At 35.9% G+C, this 20,310-nt stretch overlaps 1 protein-coding gene across 1 annotated transcript; it reads left to right on the top strand.

Annotated features, from left to right (window-relative positions):
- The first annotated feature begins 11,046 nt into the window (after window positions 1–11,046).
- LOC148850272 (putative beta-1,4-xylosyltransferase IRX14H) lies at window positions 11,047–18,367 on the top strand. Its single transcript, XM_088943471.1, has 3 exons — window positions 11,047–12,597; window positions 12,705–13,262; window positions 17,734–18,367. Exons 1-3 carry the CDS (start codon window positions 11,828–11,830, stop codon window positions 17,966–17,968), a joined length of 1,563 nt encoding a protein of 520 aa, XP_088799597.1. The 5' UTR covers window positions 11,047–11,827; the 3' UTR covers window positions 17,969–18,367.
- The last annotated feature ends 1,943 nt before the right edge of the window (window positions 18,368–20,310 follow it).

Below are 20,310 nucleotides of genomic sequence, written 5' to 3'. Positions count from 1 at the left end.
TAGTTCGCCAGTGCTAAAATTCTGACAACAGAAAGATAGAAAGGGGAGGAAAGGATGAATGAGAGAAAGAGAGAGGGTGGACTGATTTCCCATTGATGATCAAGAATGGCCCCAAGACTCTTATTTATAGTTCCTGGCTGCACATTCTAGAAAGTTCTTAAGCTTGTGTTTTCCCATTTTACCCTCGTATTTTATAATATTTTTTTTATCACATTTAAAACATGTGATTAATTTGTCATTCTAGAATTATCTTGATATTAATATTTTTGCCCTTTTGGCATTTAAAGTATATGTTTATTTTCTTAAATTATTTTCTAGAATGTTTACTGTTTATTTCTTATCCAAGAATACTCTTCTAGTTTATATAATATTCATTAATTGTGTTGAAATATTTAGCACTTACACTTAATGAACTGAATTGACCAAGTCTTGGTTAGTCTAGTCGTAACCGCAGTTCCACATTGCTACTCAGGTCGATCCCTTACATGGCAGCGTTTGATAAGCCTTTTCATACGGTCTTTTGGGGTTCAACAAACTTGAAAGACTGAAAATCAGTCTTTTTTTTTCCCCCTTTGATAACCAAAGCTGGAAAGATGAGAAGATGCATGTGAAGAAAGACCAAAACACAGAATTTCAGGAAGTTTCAAATCAAGCTTCTTGGTCTTTCTATGTGATATATAACCTGTAGACTTAGCCGTTTATCAAACGATCTTTGTCTTTACAGAGAAGACCCCAAAAACTCAATATGCCTTTCGCTCATTTGGACTGCCGGAAAATCTTTCTAAAAGGACTTGCCAAATGGCACGTTTTAGGCGATTTTTTGGCAAGTCTTTCTAGGCATGTGGATCTTTCAATAGCTCAATAGATAAGAGGATTTATTGGGCTTTTGGGTCTTGTCTTTAAACACCGAACTGTTTGGTTTGCGCCATAGTTACTAGGTTATTGAAACAATTAAGAAGGCTATTTTCAATGTGGAAAGACCAAAAGTTTCATTTGAAACTTCCTGATTTTGAACTTTTTTGGTTTTCCCATGCACTTGTCTTCAAGTCTTTTGAGCTAGCTGATATCAAACGGGAAAGACCATTTTTTAGTCTATTACGCTTTTTGCAAATCAAAAAGACATGCATAAAAAACGCACCAAAGACCTTATGTTTTAAGATTCATGCTTAAATCTTCATGCACCAAAGTTAAGGGAAGCTAGATGATTTGCAAAGTGATCCATTATGGATTTATGGGTAATTGGTAGTTTTAGATCTGTTCATGGGCTGGGCCAGACTTTGCCTCTTTATCAATAGAAAATGTCCAGGGTCGAGCTTGAGCCCAACCCTTATAAAAGGCTTGAAGTCTGAGCCCAAAGCCCAACCTGCACATAAAATGTCCTATTTTTGTGTAATTTTAATAAACTAACTAGCGGGGACCGTGCGATGCACAGGATTCAATAAGCTTTTGCTTAATAATAGAAATGGTCATTTACTAAAATATCTCTTATAGTTTCATGGATTTACTAAAATCTGCCCTATAGTTAGCATATTACTAAAACACCACTTATAATTTGCAACGATTTTTATCAATCTTCCATTATATGGTAGTGGAAAATGATAGTGTTGACCCTAAATGAATTTAATCAAAAGAAAAAAAAAATACCATTTTGCCCTTAATAAGACATGGCCAACCACTTTGTTGGTTATATTTGGTCAATTTTATTTTTTACACAAAAAAAGTGTTAAGGGTATTTGTGGAATAAAAAAATAATAGGTCTAATGGCAAAACAAACACTCCTTATTGAAATGTTGATTAAGTAAATAAGTTGTAAAATATATTGGATGTTTTAGTAAAATGAAAACTATAAGGTAGGTTTAAGTAAATACGTAAAGCGATAAGGTGTGTAGGAATGGCAACATAGCATGGATCATATTCCCCATCCCCGACTCTGATATGAAATTAACCCCCACCCCTGATCCCCGATGGGGATGGGTTCCCCGTGGGGACCCAAATCCCCAAAATGTTTTCAGATAATAACATTTTTTTAATAAATTTATTTAAAATAAATAAAAATTTTAAATTATAAATAATGTTTTAAATATGTTTTGATATATAAATAATATAAAAAATATAATAGTATATTTAATATAAATAACATTTAATATAGATAGATAGATAGATATAATTAGGGTCGGGGCAGGGTGGAAACCTCAATCCCCACCCCCAACCCCGATCGGGGATTCCTATTAATCCCTGCCCCTACTGCTCGATTTTCTAGTATTTTACGTTGGCTTTGGTTCACCCAATTCGACCAAGTTGGATCAATTTCACTTTGGCCATTTGTAAATTGACCAAAATTGAATGACCTAACCATGGATATATATATATATATATATATATATATATATTAATATTTATATTTTAAATATATTTTTTAATAAATCTAAATTTTAAATTTATTTTTTAATAACTGCACTATAATTTTTAAAATTTAATTTAATTTTTAAGTTTAAATCTTTTGAATCGACTGACCAAACCAAAAAATCGACCCAAATCGTTACAACTTGAGTGGGTCAATTTTCACAAAAGGTTAGTCGGCTTCAGCTGACCAACTCCCTAACATGACCAAGTCAATTTGGTTGGCTAAATAGCCTAGAATCGAACCAAACCAACTCATGAACCCTCATAATTTCAGCTAAATTAATAGTCCCGTCTCTGATAAATAACAATAATTTAATCTTCAATAATTATTGAAAATTTATAGCCAAAATACATAATTATTGAAAATATATTGGTAATGAAAAATAAAATAATTACAAAAATACAATAACTACTAAAAATATATTAACTTAGTCAATAAATAATATAATCTCTAATAAATATGAATCAATAACTTATAATAAAAATATAATAAATTAAATTTAAAAATTTCAATAATAGTAATTTAATCTCCAATAATTATTAAAGTTTTCTGTTAAATAACAAAACAAAAAAAATTATGCATAATCATTGAAAATACATTTAATACAAAAAATAATAAATATTAATTTTAGTATATATAATTATATAATAAATATAGATTAAGAGTTTAAAATTATTATTAATAAATATTAATTTTTTGAAAGTTATTTTCTCAAATTATTACTTTATATAAGTGAAGCTAATTATTTACAATATTATGTAAAAATATTAAATTATTATTAATTTCAAAGTTATGTTATAATTATTTTTCTACTTTTAGATTTTTTTAAATTTATTACACAATTTCTTTATTTTAACTATTTAAAATCTAGTTATGTTAAATATTTTGTTTTTTAAAATATTTAGTTATTTAAATACTTAAATAACATGTTAAATATTTAAATTTTAAAAAATTAATTAATTATTTAATTTAATTATCCATAAAATCATAAGTTATACTATTATTGCATAATTTTGTAATATATTAAGTTATTATTAATTTCAATATTATGTTATAATTATTTTTCTACTTTGAAGTTTTTTTTTAAATTTATTACATAATTTCTTTATTTTAACTATTTAAAATTTAGTTATGATAAATATTTAGTTATTTAGATATTTACATAATATATAAAACATTTAAATTATTTTTGTTATTTGAATTTTATTTATTTAAATCTATTACATATTATTAAATATTTGAAAAATATTTAAATTGATAATCCAGAAAACATAATTTAAATTGTCAGTACATAATTTCGTGATATATTTTGTAAAAATATAATTTTTTTGTGTTTTTAATAAATATTTTAAAGTTATTACATAATTTTGTTAGAATAATTAAATAATTCTTAAATTTTTAAATATAAACTTTCTTTAGATAGATATAGATAAAAAGTAGGGGAGAGGATAAATAGGAATTACATCTCATTGGTTGTTTCAAAAATGACATGGAATAAAAAAAATAAAAAATTCAATAAAAGGAGAAAATTTATTGACCGCTTTGTTTTAATATATATATATATATATATATTGATAGATAGATAGATAGATAGATAGATAGATATTATATTAATTTGGTAATAATTTAATAAAATAATTCATATTTTCTGAATATTAAATTAATATTTGATAATAACTTTATAAATAAATACATATTATATACATTTATTATATATAAATAATGTATATTTCTATTATATGTATTAGTATCGGACCAAGCTTGCGCTCAGGTCGGACTTATTTTAGAAAGCCTGAGCCTGACCAGAAAAATAATTGGGCCCAATATTTAAAGCCTGAGCCCAAGCCCGCGGATCTGAAATTTTGTCTAAGCCCGAAAAATCTCAGGCCGGGCTGGCCCATCGGGCTACCTGGCCCATGAGCTGGTCTAGGTAGTTTTGTGCCCCAAGCTACACCAATTGCCCCTCCAACTTAGTGGCACTCTAAAACATGAATGCTTTTGTTTTCATTTGTTTTTGGAACCGTTACCAATGATATCGTTTATGGAATATGATGCTTATTAATCAGATGAAAACAGGTTTTTAAAACCGAATTCAAGAACATTTTTTGTTTCTGTTTTGAAAAGAAAAAAATACATGCAATTGAGATCATGTTTTTTTTTTGCTTTTTGTATTTTTGTTTTAAGAAATAATCTATTTTCCAACCAAATGGTTTTGGTTTATTTTTGAAACCGACAACAAAAAACACAATTCACGTTACAAAATACCCCCTTAATTATTCATCCAAAATCCAAAATGAGAAGATAAAGATATCAAACCCAACCTCTTGGACCCGGACCCAATTATCGGGTTATTTTAATTTATTCTATATTCATAACCCCCATCCCGGATGTGGACTGCAGAAAACCCGACAATATCCTGTTACTTCATTCATTCATTGAATGGTGCGAATGTTTGAAACTTATTTGGAACCCTGGAACCTGGAGGAATGCGTTTTTCTTACTTCAGAATCCATTATATTCATAACCTATTGCCTTTGGTCGGCCATTTCCACATTAAAAACTTGAAACAGGTTCCTTTCTATGGATAACTGCCTTTTGACATATTCATATGCTCACGAGGAGATGGAGTAAATGACAGATCACAGGTGTAGTGATCATTTCACTATTGTCCATCGGATTTTAAATGCCAATGAGTTGAAGTCGCACATTTGTCTTTGTCTACGAATTATCTACATTTGGGCTCCACTAAATTATTCTCCAAGTTCAAGCCCATGGGTTAAAGAGGCAACCCTCCAATTCAGCTGAGCCCAGCTTATCATGAGCCAAGACAATTTTGGGCCAATTTTTGCCTAGCTGCATTTATGGGCGGACCAGATTTCGTAGGATCCAGCAGGGCCAATTTGGATCTGTTTCTTCGAAAACCCACCTCATATGGCACAGTTTTGTCGTAGTTCCCGCCAGGGCACTCGACTGAACTGATCATTCGGCACTTCGATTGAAATAGGCATTTAAATTGAAACTCTCATACTAGGGCTGTCAATGGATTGAATGCTGTTAAAAGATAAAGTTTAGATAAAAAAACAAGGCAAAGAGAACAGGCAGCAGGAAGGAAGAGAGAGAAAGTGTTCGGTAGAAAAAGAGAGAGAGAGAATCAGGAAAATTTTGGGAGAAAGCAGCCTTAGAAATGCATTTACACTCGGATTGGATTAATCAATCAAATATGATCAATTGACAGGACTTGAGACCATGCCACAGTATTAGCGAAGGTTAAAAAAAAAAAAACAACAACAACAATTGGTCAAGGAAAAGTTGTTGGTACGTTTTTTTTTTCTTTCATGTTGTTGGAACGTGGTTGGTACACATTAGGAATATCTGCTCTCTCTTTCTCTCTTCAAAGACACCAAAATGTCAAAAATGTCATTTCTCTCTTTGTTCATTTTAATTTTGCTACACTACTCTCTTTTTCTAACTTATAATCAAAAGTCTTTTCTTTTTCTTTTTTTTTTTATTTCAACACTAGCTCCTTTCTTACTAATCAATATTATTTGGAGATTAAAAAAGAATTGAAAACAACAATTGGAGTATGTGAAGATTGACAAATTTTTACTCTTCCTCTTCTTATATTTCTATTATTTTTTACTTGGCTTATGCAAGAGGAGAGGTATAAATTGGGTTGTGTTGGCTTGACACGGCATGGCTTTGCAAGCTGCCCATGTTAAGCGGGTCATGCCATGCCGGTCTGTGGGTCTATGCCTGTCGTGCCTACCTCCTCTGGGATCCTTAATATGTCAGGCCAGGCCCAAGGCGAGGCCATAAAAGACATATCTTTTTTAAAAACATTGAAAAAAGATAATGAAAAATTTTAAATAAATTAACAAAATAGACACAAAATTTTAAAATTTTATTTTATATGAATTTTCATGTGTACAATTGTTTATATATGAAATTAAAAAAGTTACAATACAATTGAAAAAAATATTTATATATTAATACATTATATATTATATATTTTTATATAATTAGCATGACCAAATTTGTCGTGTCGTGCCATGCTAGCCTGCAGACTTGAAAATCCAAGCTGCGCACGACCTGGAGGTATGGGTTGGGCCATAGCATAACAGGTCGGGCCCGACACAACCCGATTTACACCTCTATGCAAGAGTCTTCATCAATTGATGTCAAATAGACATGTTCATGGCTTGCATTCATCAGGTTGGGGTCGAGCTTTGCCTCTTTATTAATAGAAATTGTCCATACCTGAGTTTGAGTCCAACCCTTATATAAAGCCCAATTTGAACATAAACACTCTTACCTATAGTGTAACTTTTGTAATATTTTCTTATAACTTGTTATTTTTATTTTCTATGCTTGTTTAGAATCTTTGTTATATTTTCCAATAATTTTTGCTATTTTTTATTTTCTATGTATTTAAATCTTTTGTTATATTTTCTTGTAATTTTTGTTATATTTTTCTGTAATTTATGTATGTTGGATTAATGGGTTGGGTTAATTAAGGCGGTTTTGGGTTGAGCCCAACCCATTTAAATTTTCCTAACTGGGTCATTTATGGGTTAGTGGGTCAGATGGGTTGGGTTGAAGCTTAACCCAAACCAAACCCAACCCAACCTGCCCAATTGCCACCCTAATCCCAAGTAAGGACAGAACCAAGTTAGATTTTTGCAAAAGTTGTACTCCGCATACTTTAGTAGTTTTGTACTCTTGTTGGACTTAGAACTCATTTGGGAGGGCTTCAAGCCTTCAATGTTGATTGAGTTGCATTGGCTAAACCACTTTGGAGCAGTGTTCTCAATCTACTGTTGATTTGGATGATTAAATCGTTTGAACCATCAACTAAACAAGATTTTATATCTGGTTTTAGTAAAACCCAAAGAATAGTCAAAAACCGTTCGACCGGGATAGTTGGACCATTGAGATCATATAAGCTACCAAAAATTGCAATGCCAAAATCCACTACGTGAAAGTCCTCCCAAATGGGCATTTGGGCAGGAAAACGTTGGATGTTCAATCACTTGTTAACTTCATATGACATATGTCCTCCCCGTTAAAATGTTAAGGTCCCAGCCATTTAACATCCCTCTTTGTAACATCCTTCCACTTCACATCCCAAAATTAACAAAAAAAAAAAAAATTGCTTATTTTTTTCTTCAAAAAGAGTCTTTTGTAATTAAGGTTTTAAAAACCAACTTGGAGACGAAAATGTTTTGTCCACTGGTTTTTGGGTCAACGGTTTGACCATCTGGATTGAACGGTTCAGGTGGTTTGATATCTTCTGTGAGAAAAGAGAGAGAGTTGGCTGTGGGCTGAGAAAGGAAATGAAGGAAGAAAGGAAGGAAGGAGAGAAAAAGAAGAGGTAATGCCCATTAGTGATGACGGCGGCAGCAGATTTGATCTCTCTCTCTCTCTTAACAATCTCAGTCCCTCCCCCATCTCTCAATCTCATTCTCATCCCTTTTCTCTTTAATCCTCCCAGCAAAAAAATAAATAAATTTTCATTAAACCATGAACCGCTGTTCAAGTTGAACAGTTCAGCAGTTCTCTGACCAAATCAATGTAATTTTTTTTAACAAAAAAATCAGTTCAGACTAAAACCAGACCCAGAGATATGACTGGTTTCCAGGTCAAATGGTCCGGTTTTCAAAACAATTGTGAGTGTAGAACATGTATTATCATACAATAACCTTATTAATTATACAACAAAAAAATGTTTGAGCTTCCAATATACTAAAAATTCATTACAAAATACATCAAATTGTTGTTATATCTCCCTAGTTAGTTTGATAGATGATTGACATATCTATCTTATATTGCCTGCTTACCATGAAAACAATTTAGAATATATAAAATAAACTATGTTTCTAGTTTTTGAATTTTCCTAAAATTAGGGGTGCAAATGGATCAGATCAATGATCCAATCTGATCTGAAATTCAATCCTATTTTGTTATATTTGGTTATCCCTTTGTTGGAGTTTAGAACCAGATTAGATGATAGGACCAGATTTAAAATCGGATCAGATTTAGATCACCACCTATCTGATCCAAAAGAAAAAAAGAATACAGGTGCAGATGTCAATGGACCAATAAGTTTGGATTGGAACCAATATAAATTAAAATGAATTTGAACAGATTGGATGATCCAGGCATTGAATTGGACTGATCCAAAATGGTCAAAGATATTCATGGGATTGGAATGGGCCTGGTCCATCTGTAATTGGACTCCTATTGGACCAGGCAAATTGAACCAAATCCGGCCCAATCAACACCACAATGTATACGTACTATTTTGGCTTGGATGGGGTAAAGGAAAAAAATAAGGTGCGAGACAGCCCAGCCCCTATGGCCCTATCGAAGCAGATTGTTTAGTTATTACCCAACAACTGTTGGTAGAGAACTCTCCTCTCAACTGGTGAATAAGATCCATTATCACCAATTGCAGGACGCTCCTTCAATAATCTGCTCGCTCTCTGGCCTGATTAGTTGCCTCCCTTTCTACTCCCCTGTGATGGACCCACTATTATCTTGGGTAGATAACCCACCGGCAAACCAAGAATATGGATCCATAGATCTATTCTGTTCAGCATATAACGGTGTGGGGCTTTATTGATTTTGTACTTTTTTCTGTTTCGTTGACGTTCCAAGGCCCCTTTCTTAAAATATCATCTCTTATCTCTGAGCTTGCTTTCTTCGACAAAATTAATCCATAGATCTTTATACAAAATTAATCCAAAGTTTTTTTTTTTGTTGGTAAAAGGGGGGAATAGAGATTGATAGGAACTCGTAGAAACGGCCTAATTCAGGAGTGGTTTGAATATGATGAAGTGAAATTAACACCTGATCTATTGGCGTAAGGTTCCTACTACTCTAGAAGCAGAAATTTTGAAACCTTAATAGCCAAGGATCTGATGTCTTGAATAATGGGATGTAGAGGTTCAAAGCTAGATGTTTCTGTATTCAGCATCTGATTTAGCATTTGATAAAATCGTCACCCCTTGATTAGTTAAGTTCAACGAGGCTAGTCTCTCCAAAGCAAATCTTAAAGCTAGCCCGCCCGCATCTCTTAGCCTCCCTGGCTGAACCACAAAGTTCTTGTCTACTAGCTGCTTAATTCCGAAAGTCGTCCTGTTTTCTCAAAGCCATGCACCTGGGCAGGGGCATGTCTTGATGTTTCCCTCCGCGAGATTGTGGTAGTAGAATTCAACTCCAATTAACTCACCCGGGAATAACTCTGTTAGAAGAACAAGCTTGATTGATGCACTTGGCATTAACACCAAGTGGATTTGGTTGTTATAAATTGCGCTCTTTCTGGATGAATTGAACCAGGCTTTGCAAGGAAGACTTCCCTTTGAGAAGGATCATCGATCAAACCGAGTTTTGAACCACGAAAGCACCCCATATCCATTTTTGAACACAGTGATGTTGGGAGTTTTAGATGAATCATTGAGTACGTGGGGATAGAAGCAACTATATGCATGGCTTTAAACAGAGTATCACGACCTGCTTGATTGAGGAGAGATATATCTATTCCAGTTACTGATCACTTTCTTCTCCATCCTTGTTTCGATCAATCATATTTGGTAAGCCCAAATACTTTGAAGCACCATTAATGGACTCAGTAATAATCCCTAGAATGCGAGCCATGGTTCTTCTTCTGATGAGTTTCTATGCATGGGGAGTATTGCCACTGAAAAAAATTCTTGATTTCCTTAGGTTAGTTTTCTGGCTAGATTCATTGTTGTAATTTAACAGAATTTCCTTAATATGTGTACACAGTTGGAGACATCAGCTTTCAGAAATAACAGACTGTCATTAGTGAATAAGAGGGGTGAAAGGCACGGCCCGCTTCTGTTTAATTGCATGTCTTTAATACTACCACTATTAATGGCATGTAAAATTTGTATGACAGAGCTTGGGCACATAAAATAAGTATGGGAACAGGGAGTCCCGAACGCTTTAATATCGCACAATCCATTAATAAGGAAGGAGAAATCCTCCGTGAAATTGCTAAAGCCCATCTTATGATTATGAAGCACCGCGAGAATAAATCAAAATAAATAGCACAACTCAACTTTAGAAATCAGAATAATCTAGGCGTGTATTGGGTCCGATTTTCAAGAAAAAATGTTCATACTTCGGATATCTGTTTATACAAAAAAAAAAATATTATTTTAATTTTATTTGAGAGTGTTTCTGTCTGTATGCAGTTAAAGTGATTTTCATCACTGTTTTTCATGTATATACCCATAGATAAGCGCCAATCAGTCAATTGTTGAGTAAATGATTCATTGATGCATGAAATGTCAAATTACATCGATTTTTCAATAAACACCTGAACCAAACTATAAAATATACACGAGAATCCAATATGATACCATTTTTTTAAAAACGGCCACTGTTCCAAACATCCCCTAACCAGAGCCGAGAGGTGTTATATCTGTTATTTTGCTACCGGTAGGTGTTTGAAGTTTGATTTCGTCGCTTTTACTCTAAAAGCTATAGAACGTGACAGAACACCTATTTGACCAACCCTAGTCCCAACATCGCACTTGGTGGGGAGTGTTCGGAACGCCAAATGAAAAGAAGCAAAACGTTGAAATAACACCTACCTGATACCTCTCTCTCCCTCTCTCTCTCTCTCTACGCCCATGTGTCAACAGCGAGATTGTTCCAATTGACCCAAGGTCGCCAAATCACCCTTTACTTGACAGTTTGTAGGCCAGTAACCCTCTTCCACGTGGCTAGAGAGTCCGGAAAGAGGACATGAGATGACGTTTTCCTCGACTACAAATTTCAAACTATTGGATTCCGGCGATGGTCCAATGTTTTTTACTATGATATGATTCGTCTGAGATTGCTTACAAACGACATTTTCTTAAATAAAGGGCACACCACCCACCAGGCCACCATTGGTCCAACTATTTTTATTATGAAAAAACGGGGGATTCTTCGAAACCAAGCTCCTGTCCGAAATCAAAGCACCAAGCCGCTGGGCCCCGAAAATACCGACCGGAGGTCCGATGTTCCTCTCACCTCCCTCTTTCTCTCTCCCTAAACTAAAATTCTTTGTGAATGAAAGAAGAAACCAGACAATCAAGCAAATTCATCATTCGTAAAACCTAAGAAATCTGTGTGACTAAACAACATTAACAACCCATAAGTAATAAAAAGAGGAGGGTTGATCTGTGTTTCTGCTAATCTTACTCATTCCTAGTGATGCCTTCTTCGTCTATCTTCTAAAATTCAAAACAACCGAAAGGAACGCCGTAACAGAAACAAATACAACAGCAAAAGAAATACCCTCTGCCCCCAACTTAACCCGCTAGAACCCACCGATTTCCTTTCCATTTCCGTCCATTCCTCCCCGGCCCCTATCCTGTCTTTCTGAGTTGCAACACAGATACCACCCAAATGAAGCACCTGGTGTTGCAGCAGCAGAACTGCAACACCCGCCGGAGCAACAGCTTCAGAACTTCTGGTTCGCTTGACTCCTCTGTTGACGGTACCTTTAAATCTCCGGCGGCACCCTTCTGGTTAGTCCTCCATGGTCTCTGCTGCCTCATCAGCCTCGTTTTGGGCTTCAGGTTCTCTCGTCTTATCTTCTTTCTCCTCTTTTCCACAAACACTACCACCACCACCACTACTAATCACTACACTGTACCGGCGCTCCTCCGAACCACCAGCGATACTGCGCAAACCCTAACGCTCCAGACCCCTCCTCTCTCCCCTCCGATCTCGATTACCGACACGCCGTCGAACCGAACAAGTACTACCACTACCAGCAGCCACGTCGTCGTCGGCCGTCATGGGATCCTGATCCGTCCATGGCCTCATCCTAATCCCGTCGAGGTTATGAAGGCGCACCATATAATTGAAAGAGTTCAGAGAGAACAACGGCTTCAGTATGGAATTAAGAACCCAAGACCTCTGATTGTTGTTACCCCCACCTTTGTCCGAACCTTCCAAACCCTTCACTTGACCGGTCTCATGCATTCACTGATGCTCGTTCCCTGCGATCTAACTTGGATCGTTGTCGAAGCCGGAGGGACTTCTAATGAGACCGCTTCTCTTCTTGAGAAATCAGGACTTCGTACAATCCACATTGGCTTCGACGAAAGAATGCCAATTACTTGGGAGGCTCGACACCAGATGGAAGCTCGGATGCGGCTTCGTGCCTTGAGGTAAATTCATCGGTTCTTTACTTGTTTCAGTTGTTCTCTCTTGTTTGAGATTTATTTTTTCTTCTCTTGGGAAGCCACTTTGATTATTAGGCTTGCTGTTATTACAGGGTCGTGAGAGAGCAGAGATTAGATGGAATCGTGATGTTTGCCGATGATAGTAATGTGCATAGCATGGAGTTATTTGATGAGATCCAATCAGTTAAATGGATCGGTGCTGTTTCTGTTGGAATTCTTGCTCATTCTGGGAATTCGGATGATTCATCCTCTTTGCCTCAGAAGCAGGAGGATGAAGAGAATTTGCCATTGCCTATTCAAGGCCCGGCTTGTAATTCGTCTGGCCGATTGACTGGCTGGCATACCTTCAATTCCCTACCGTATGTCGGCAAGAGTGCCACTTACTTTGATGATAGGGCAACGGTGCTTCCTAGGAAGTTGGAGTGGGCTGGGTTTGTTTTCAACTCCAAGTTGGTTTGGAAGGACGTTGAGGATAAGCCAGAGTGGGTTCGGGATGTAGATACGTTGGCTGCAGATGGAGAGGACCTTGAGAGTCCTCTGTCTCTTTTGAAGGACACTTCTGTTGTTGAGCCTCTGGGTAATTGTGGGCGCAAGGTTCTGCTGTGGTGGCTCCGAGTTGAAGCTCGTTCCGACAGCAAGTTTCCTCCTGGGTTAGTTTTCTTCCCACTGATGTTGTTCTTTAAATTTTACTTGTTCTCCATGATCCTGTATTTAATTACTTAAATTCCTCCGATCTGATTCTGCTAGTAATTGATTATATGGACTGTTTGACTAGCCTTTTTGGTGCTGATAGCCTTTTCCATTGGATCTGATGACTTGCCCTTTTGTAAAATGAAGTAGTCGTAGACCAAATCACATTCTTTTAAGATTGTAGCATTTAGAGGAGGGGGGGGGGGGGAGGTCCATTTTATGCAAGTGTTGAATGTATTAATGCTTTCTGAATATGAATGGGAAAGTGCTGAAGAAACCAAGGTCCAAAAATAACCTCTTTAGTTCATCCATTGAGGGCCATTTCCCAATGGTGGTCTTGGCTATCTGGGGTCTTAGGAAGGGTAGATTGAATATGAACCTAGTCTCAGACTTAAACCCACATTCTCATACTTGTCAGTAGTTACTCAGACAGTAATCCCCCTCTAAACGTAACTGAAATCAAAGTAGAAGGGTGATTCTGCTCTGCAAATACTATTAAATGGTTAGGGCCGAAGGAAGGCAGCCCTTGGAGGCTGGCGCACTACCTGACAGAGGCTAGAGCCTAGAGAAATATTGGGCTCCTTGTTTGTAAATCTTATTTGTATTGCTAGGGAGTTAAACTATATAGCTTATAGTTTGGCTAAATCTGGTGTCCACAGGGAAGCTTTGTATAGTAATGGGATTCTGCCTATGTAACCCCTGAGCTTTGCTTTATTATGCTTCTTTCTGTACGTCATCCCATGTACCTATTATTCTATAAACGTAATCAGTTACTATTTTCTTAAAAAAAAACCAATGTAGAAGGGGGTTAAATTCCTATCTTTTCCTTATCTAAACCTTTAATCATGCAATCTTCCTTACAACTCTAAACATACTGAATTCTTTGTGCCTTTCATTTTAGTTGCAGTCAAAGCCAGAATGAAATGTCAAAATTTCAACAACTTAGACAAGATTCAGAACCTTGTCTGGCATAAAGAAAGCCAAACTGTGCTTTTTTAATCTCTTTTTTCGTACCAGGGATAGTGATAATGTGATATTCTTTTTGTCTTCCTTTTGTAAATCTTCTGTTGATGAATTAATGAAAGTGTTATTGATCAAAAAAAAAAAAGGTTGTAGATTCTGGTGGTTGCAACTGATGTCTACTTTTGTTTTGGTGATCAGATTGGCTGCCCACAGAGCGGGCCCCAGGGGCAGCCCACAGTCCATCCCCTCCGTGCACTGGGAACATCTTCCGTGCTTGTCATGGGGAGATATTCCCAATGCATGGAAGGGGATGGGCTGTGGGACACCCGGGGTGCACTCTGTGGGCAGCTGATTCCGTCTCCTGTTTTTGCTCCTAGGATTTGTTGTACATTTGTGTTCAAGTATATCAAATAATAGGTACTTAGGCAGATCTCTCTTGTACATTTGTGTTCAAGTATATCAAATAGGGCAGGATTTGTTGCTTTAATAAGTTGACTCCATAGATAATTGCTAAATTCAACTGATCTGTTCAGAACACAAGTCAAATGTAGAATTTGTTGAGTTCATTTCTGAGGCAACTCTGAAAAAGGTGTTGATTTGTGAGTCAAAGACAAAAAGAACATGAAGATAGACTAGAAAAGGATAAATTTTTCTAGAGATTTAACTGTGCTCTTTATCAAACCAATTTTATCAGCTTCAGGTTTTCTAAATGAAGCAAAAACAATCAATAATTCCATAAAAATTGTCCCTTACAACTCAAAAGTCATTTGTTCTTCCTTTTCTTTTTGTGTCATTTGTTGAAATAAATGTTTGTCCTTGGAATTAGAGCACTGTAAATGAAGTATTGTGCTACTGGAGTATCAGAAAACACATGCAAATCAAACTTGTAATAACATTTATATGACATGGAACCTAATGCTAGGCCATTGAAAGCATGTTCGTAAAATAGTGTGGTAGCCGAGATGAGGATGTTTGAGATGGATGAATAGCAACACTAGGGTGGATGGAATTGGAAATATTTGAAATTTCCAGGAACCTAGGACAGACGCTAGAGGTGAGAGGATCAGTGAATTGGCTAAAATGGGTTGGTCATATAGGTAGCAGATAAACAATTGCTCCTCTGGTAGAGAACGATCTAGTGCAAGTTGAAAACTCCAAAAGAGCCAGGAAGCTAAGAACAATTTTCTGAATTGCATCCACCTTTTTTTTTGTTTTTTAATTGTTTTAGACAAAAAAAAAAAACATTAGAGCCCCAGAGTTGCAAGACTTTACAAAATATATAAAAAACCAATTATCTCCTATAATAAAACCAAGAAAAAAATCTATAAAAAAATAAATAAAATCTATCAAAAGAAACCAATAAAAAGCAGTCCGCAACTTATTATATTCATTGTGGTCATAAAAGTAAAAGATCTCGCACCTTCAGAGACTCCATGATAATTCTTAGCAATCTTCAGATGTTAAATCTCCATTCGCACCATAAACTATCACAGCTAAAAGTATCCAAAAGGTTCTTCCATAAACCCATAGCCATAAATCTCCAAAATTAAGCTAGGCCTATAAGACTGAAGGCATCATTATATTTAACTCCAAGAGCCAGAGACAAACTGGCTATACCTCTATTCCTTAGAGGTAATGGAAGAAGTAGGTGGTCTATAGAAACCCCTTCACATACAGAGCAAGCAAACAGAAGGGAATTACCCAATATGGTGATATGATCTTTTGTAGGGATAAAGTTCTAAATGGCATTCCAGAGAGAAAATTGGTTGGATGAATTTGTAAAGCACCAGTTCAGGGGATGGGAAAGGGATGGAAAGAGAAGCAATAAAAAGTCAAAGTGGGATCTAACCATGAAGATTCCTTTTTGGTATTGTTCAAGTTTTCATTCTAGAACTCACAAGAGGGTGACTTTAATTTTAAAGGGATAGATAAAAGTTGCAGTGTTATTTGAAGCTTTTACTCCTTTACCACTCAGGTATGATCCTTGATTTGGTTAGGGGGTGCCCAATATGAAGATAAGATAACCTACATCCTTTTGTAAGAACATATTTCTAAAATGCGTTTTTCAGATGCGAATGTTAAAGTTCATTTCTTCATTTGATGGCAATTGATAACATAATGTTGTTGCTAACTTAGCATGATAAGACCATGATTTCAGCCCTTGGATTCAAGCGTTGATGTCATTTTCTAATATCCTAAAGCTGATATCAAGTTGACTGCAATGTCTTTGACCTAATGAAGATTCTGTTTAAGAAGGGAATTAAGCTTGAAGTAGGAGGTTGATCGAGGATTAAGTTATGGCAGGATGTGTTATGTAGAAGTCACCCTCACAAAGAGAGATTTCAAACTCTGTTTGAAATTGTGCATAATAAGGAGTGCTTGGTGTCGGAGGTGTTCTCACAAGAAAGGGTCAGGAGATCGGTGTCCCACTCTTAGAAGGTATCTGAATGAATGGGAATTAGAGCAATTGGTGGAATTAATGCAAAATTTAATCACAGAAGCTGAACAGAACAAGAAGTGACAAAAGAGTTTGGGTGGGGGAGAAATCAGGTTCTTTCACAATAGTCATTCTATGACAGAGTGTGTTGTGAACTGAGGAAGTGTTTACCAGTGGGTGGGGGAGATTGGTGTCCCACTCTCAAAATAGCCTCTTTTTTTTTGTAGCAATGCTGGGGAAGTGTTTACCAGCTGAAAATCTGGTAACAGAGGGATGATAGTGGGACCTAGTAGATGTGTAATGTGTAGTGAAGACTCTGAGGGGGTGGACCATCTTATTATTCACTGCATGTTTGCAAGGGAGCTGTGGTTGAAATCTTTGAGGCTGTTTGGAGTGCAGTTGTGCTTTCCAAAAGATATCAAGGCTTTGCTATGGCCCTTGGTCGCCCCAATGCCTCAAACTTTCCTACAATCCCCACTTATATTGTTAAATTAAGATTAATATTCTTTATGGCTGCCCCCCCCCTATCCATGTTTATTTGTTTTTGCCCCCTTCCCCCAAAAAATAATAAATAAGTAAATAAATAAACAAATCATGTCTCCAGCCTTGGCTATGGAGCTGGCATGGGTTGTCTAGAAAAGGAAGCAGTAGTAATGTGGTCAATTTAGACGGAGAGAAAGAGAGAGAGAGGGGATTTTTTTTTTTGAAAATAAATATAATACTGAAGATAGAGTAATGAATGGTTTTGGGGGAAGAATGTGCTCTTGGGTAGCAGTACAATGAGTGCACGAGTTATGAGTTATGCATGTGTGTAAGATAAAAGGTAAAAAACTCACCTTATATCAATTCCAATACTTTGATCTAACTTTTATAATGTGCACAGAAATCAAAACAAGTATCCGCTTTGTATGAGATAGATAATACACCACTTTACCCTAAGAGGTTCCTATCTTTTGGTTGAAGTCTATGAAGAAGTATTACATGCATCATGGTTGTGTTTCTCTGATATGACGAGTTACTAATGTATGCAGATGGATAATTGACCCTCCATTGGAGATCACTGTTCCTGCAAAACGCACGCCCTGGCCAGATGCGCCACCAGAGCTCCCGTCTAGTGAAAAGATGAATGGCGTCCAAGAATACACAGTAAAACATCCCTCCAAGACAAGTCGGGTTTCCCGAACAAGACATTCCCGTAGCAAGAGGAAGCATGAATCAAGGATAGCAGATGTACAAGTTTCTGGGAGGAATGCGGAAGGAAACTGATAGCCAGAACATCCCAAGTGTTTTTACTTCCGTCGGAAGTTGAGATCCGAGGTCATCATCTGTTTGAACATAATATCGAAATCTAAGAAAGTGCTTAATATGGTGGTATACTGCGGTCTTCCAGAGTACACCGAAAGAAAGGCGCTTAATACAGTTGGGCGTGGACATGCATTATGGGCTTTCCCTCTATTTTTGAAATTTAGTTTTATTTTGGTGACTTGTCTTGTGAAAGAGGTGTCTCCGTTTCACATCGGTTGCATCCACTGCCTAAGCAAAGCTTGTAATGAATGTGTTTTGAATCTTTATACAAGAACTTGAGACCATAGGAATTGTTGTTTCTGTTCCTTGCTCAGATAAACTGGACACCGGCACCATAGTAATAAAAAAATGTTCTGTTGATATGATCTGTAAACAGCTCATACATGCGTAGGTTATGCAAATACCTGGTGATTGATTTAACAAAAAAAATTCTGTTGTGCTTTAGGGCCCATTCCTTTCCTCTTAACTCTTCTATTCAGTGGAATTTTATAATTTTTTGTTTTTTAATACCCCAAAAAGATAAACAAAAGTTTTCATATATGGGGTTAAAATGGGCATTTGATAATTTCCAAAATTCAGAATTTAGAACACCATTATCTGCATTTAGAGTTCAAAAGAAAGGAAAATTTACTAATACCAATATATCTCTTAGGGGTGTTCTTTTTTGGCTTTAGAGGGGGCAAATTGGTCAATGGGATTTTGATTCTCATTGACCAAGAAACCCATGTTCATTTTTCAGATTTATGTGGTAATCAATGAAAATTTATATACCTAGGTGTTATTTACCCAGATAGTGGTACCCATCCATTTAGGGGAAAGTTGCCCGTACTTGGATTGGACATAAATGAGATTTTTATGGATAAGATTGTCATTGCCTTCTTTACAGGGAAATAAAAGAAATGGGAAAATGCAGTCTTTTATGGTAATCATTTGCCCAATAATGACTTATCGAAAAGTGGATGGGGCATTAATATGGTGGTATGCTTTTCTATTTTGGGAGAATAAGAAATCATGGTCAGAAATTTTAAATCCAAAGTACAATTGGGGTAGTTACTTAGTTCGAAATTGTTGCCATTCACTGTGGACATTGATGTAAAGAATGGGGTTTTTTGACATTTCGAATGTTTATAGATCTGCTGTGGAAGCACCGTGCGTACTTTTTCATTTTTCTTTTAAGCTCCTTGTACAAAATGGCAGCAGCTTGGGCTAAAAACCGCTTTCAGTTTGGTTTTGCACGCATTCGTTTACCTGGGAATTAAGGCTCAATGAGTAGTAAAGAGTGCATCGAGAATGGGGGTAAAGTTTGCTTCCATTTATTTGATACATAATCTATTTTCTCATTTCTTCAATGTAAACTGCAGAGGGTTTTGTTTCGTTTTCAAGAAAAAGTTATAGCCATTGGAAGAGGTACGTAAAACCCTAGAGTTCCTCAATGGTTGCTCCCAATCTTTCGAAGAACACAATGGCGATGGAAGATCAGTAGTTCACCTTCAAGACCTTCATCAGTACCTGCATTTCCAGCCCTCATCGTTGAATTGATGTGTTCTTGCAGGTAGAAAAAACTGAGAAAAGCACTCTAGGCAAATCAATAGATCTGGTTCAAAATATCTATAAAGAGGTATTTGAAGCTTTGTCTTGTAGATCTATTTTGTATGTTTAAATTTTGCTCATTTTTTTGTTCGATTTAATGGGATTAGAGTTGCTCTTCTTTATTTCATATTAATATTTTGTTCACTCATTTTCTGCTCAGATATCTCATTTCCTTTGTACAATTTTGTTCTATGATGTTATCTAATGGTTGTAATATTGATTTTTTTCAAAGAATTGGGATATGTTTCTAACATAGCACTCTTCAGACCAACCTCACAGTCATATTCTACTGTGTGTATTAGTAACATCTCCCAATGAATAATATACAAATACGGCAGAGCAGATCTAAACCTGTTCTCAAATTGATTGTTAGATTTTGGCATCTGTTTCTTTTCTTTGTTTTTTTTTTTTACCTAAAAACCTGCTAAATGTTGAGAAGGATGTCCTCAGACCGGTTATTCTCTTGTCATGTCGCAGTTCAAATCCTCATCAAATCATTTCAACTGTTCCATCCTCATAAAATGTCATCTAATTATTCACTGATTGAAACGAAAATTGTGCAGCTGGGTACATGAAAGGCAGAGCTGCAAAGTGCAAAGGAAAAAGAAATTAAAAGTTAGTTGAGCAAAAATATATTCACGTTTGCTTGGTTGACAATCAAACACATTTGCAAAAATTTGCGGTCAAAACCGAATCGCTTTTGTACTATGACA

This window comes from Nelumbo lutea, chromosome 5, assembly GCF_056320005.1.
Source record: "Nelumbo lutea isolate HS-2025 chromosome 5, American lotus-T2T, whole genome shotgun sequence".
NCBI classification, from domain to species: Eukaryota; Viridiplantae; Streptophyta; class Magnoliopsida; order Proteales; family Nelumbonaceae; genus Nelumbo; species Nelumbo lutea.
Note: the sequence above shows the minus strand (reverse complement) of the source record. Positions and strands in the feature narration are given on the sequence as shown.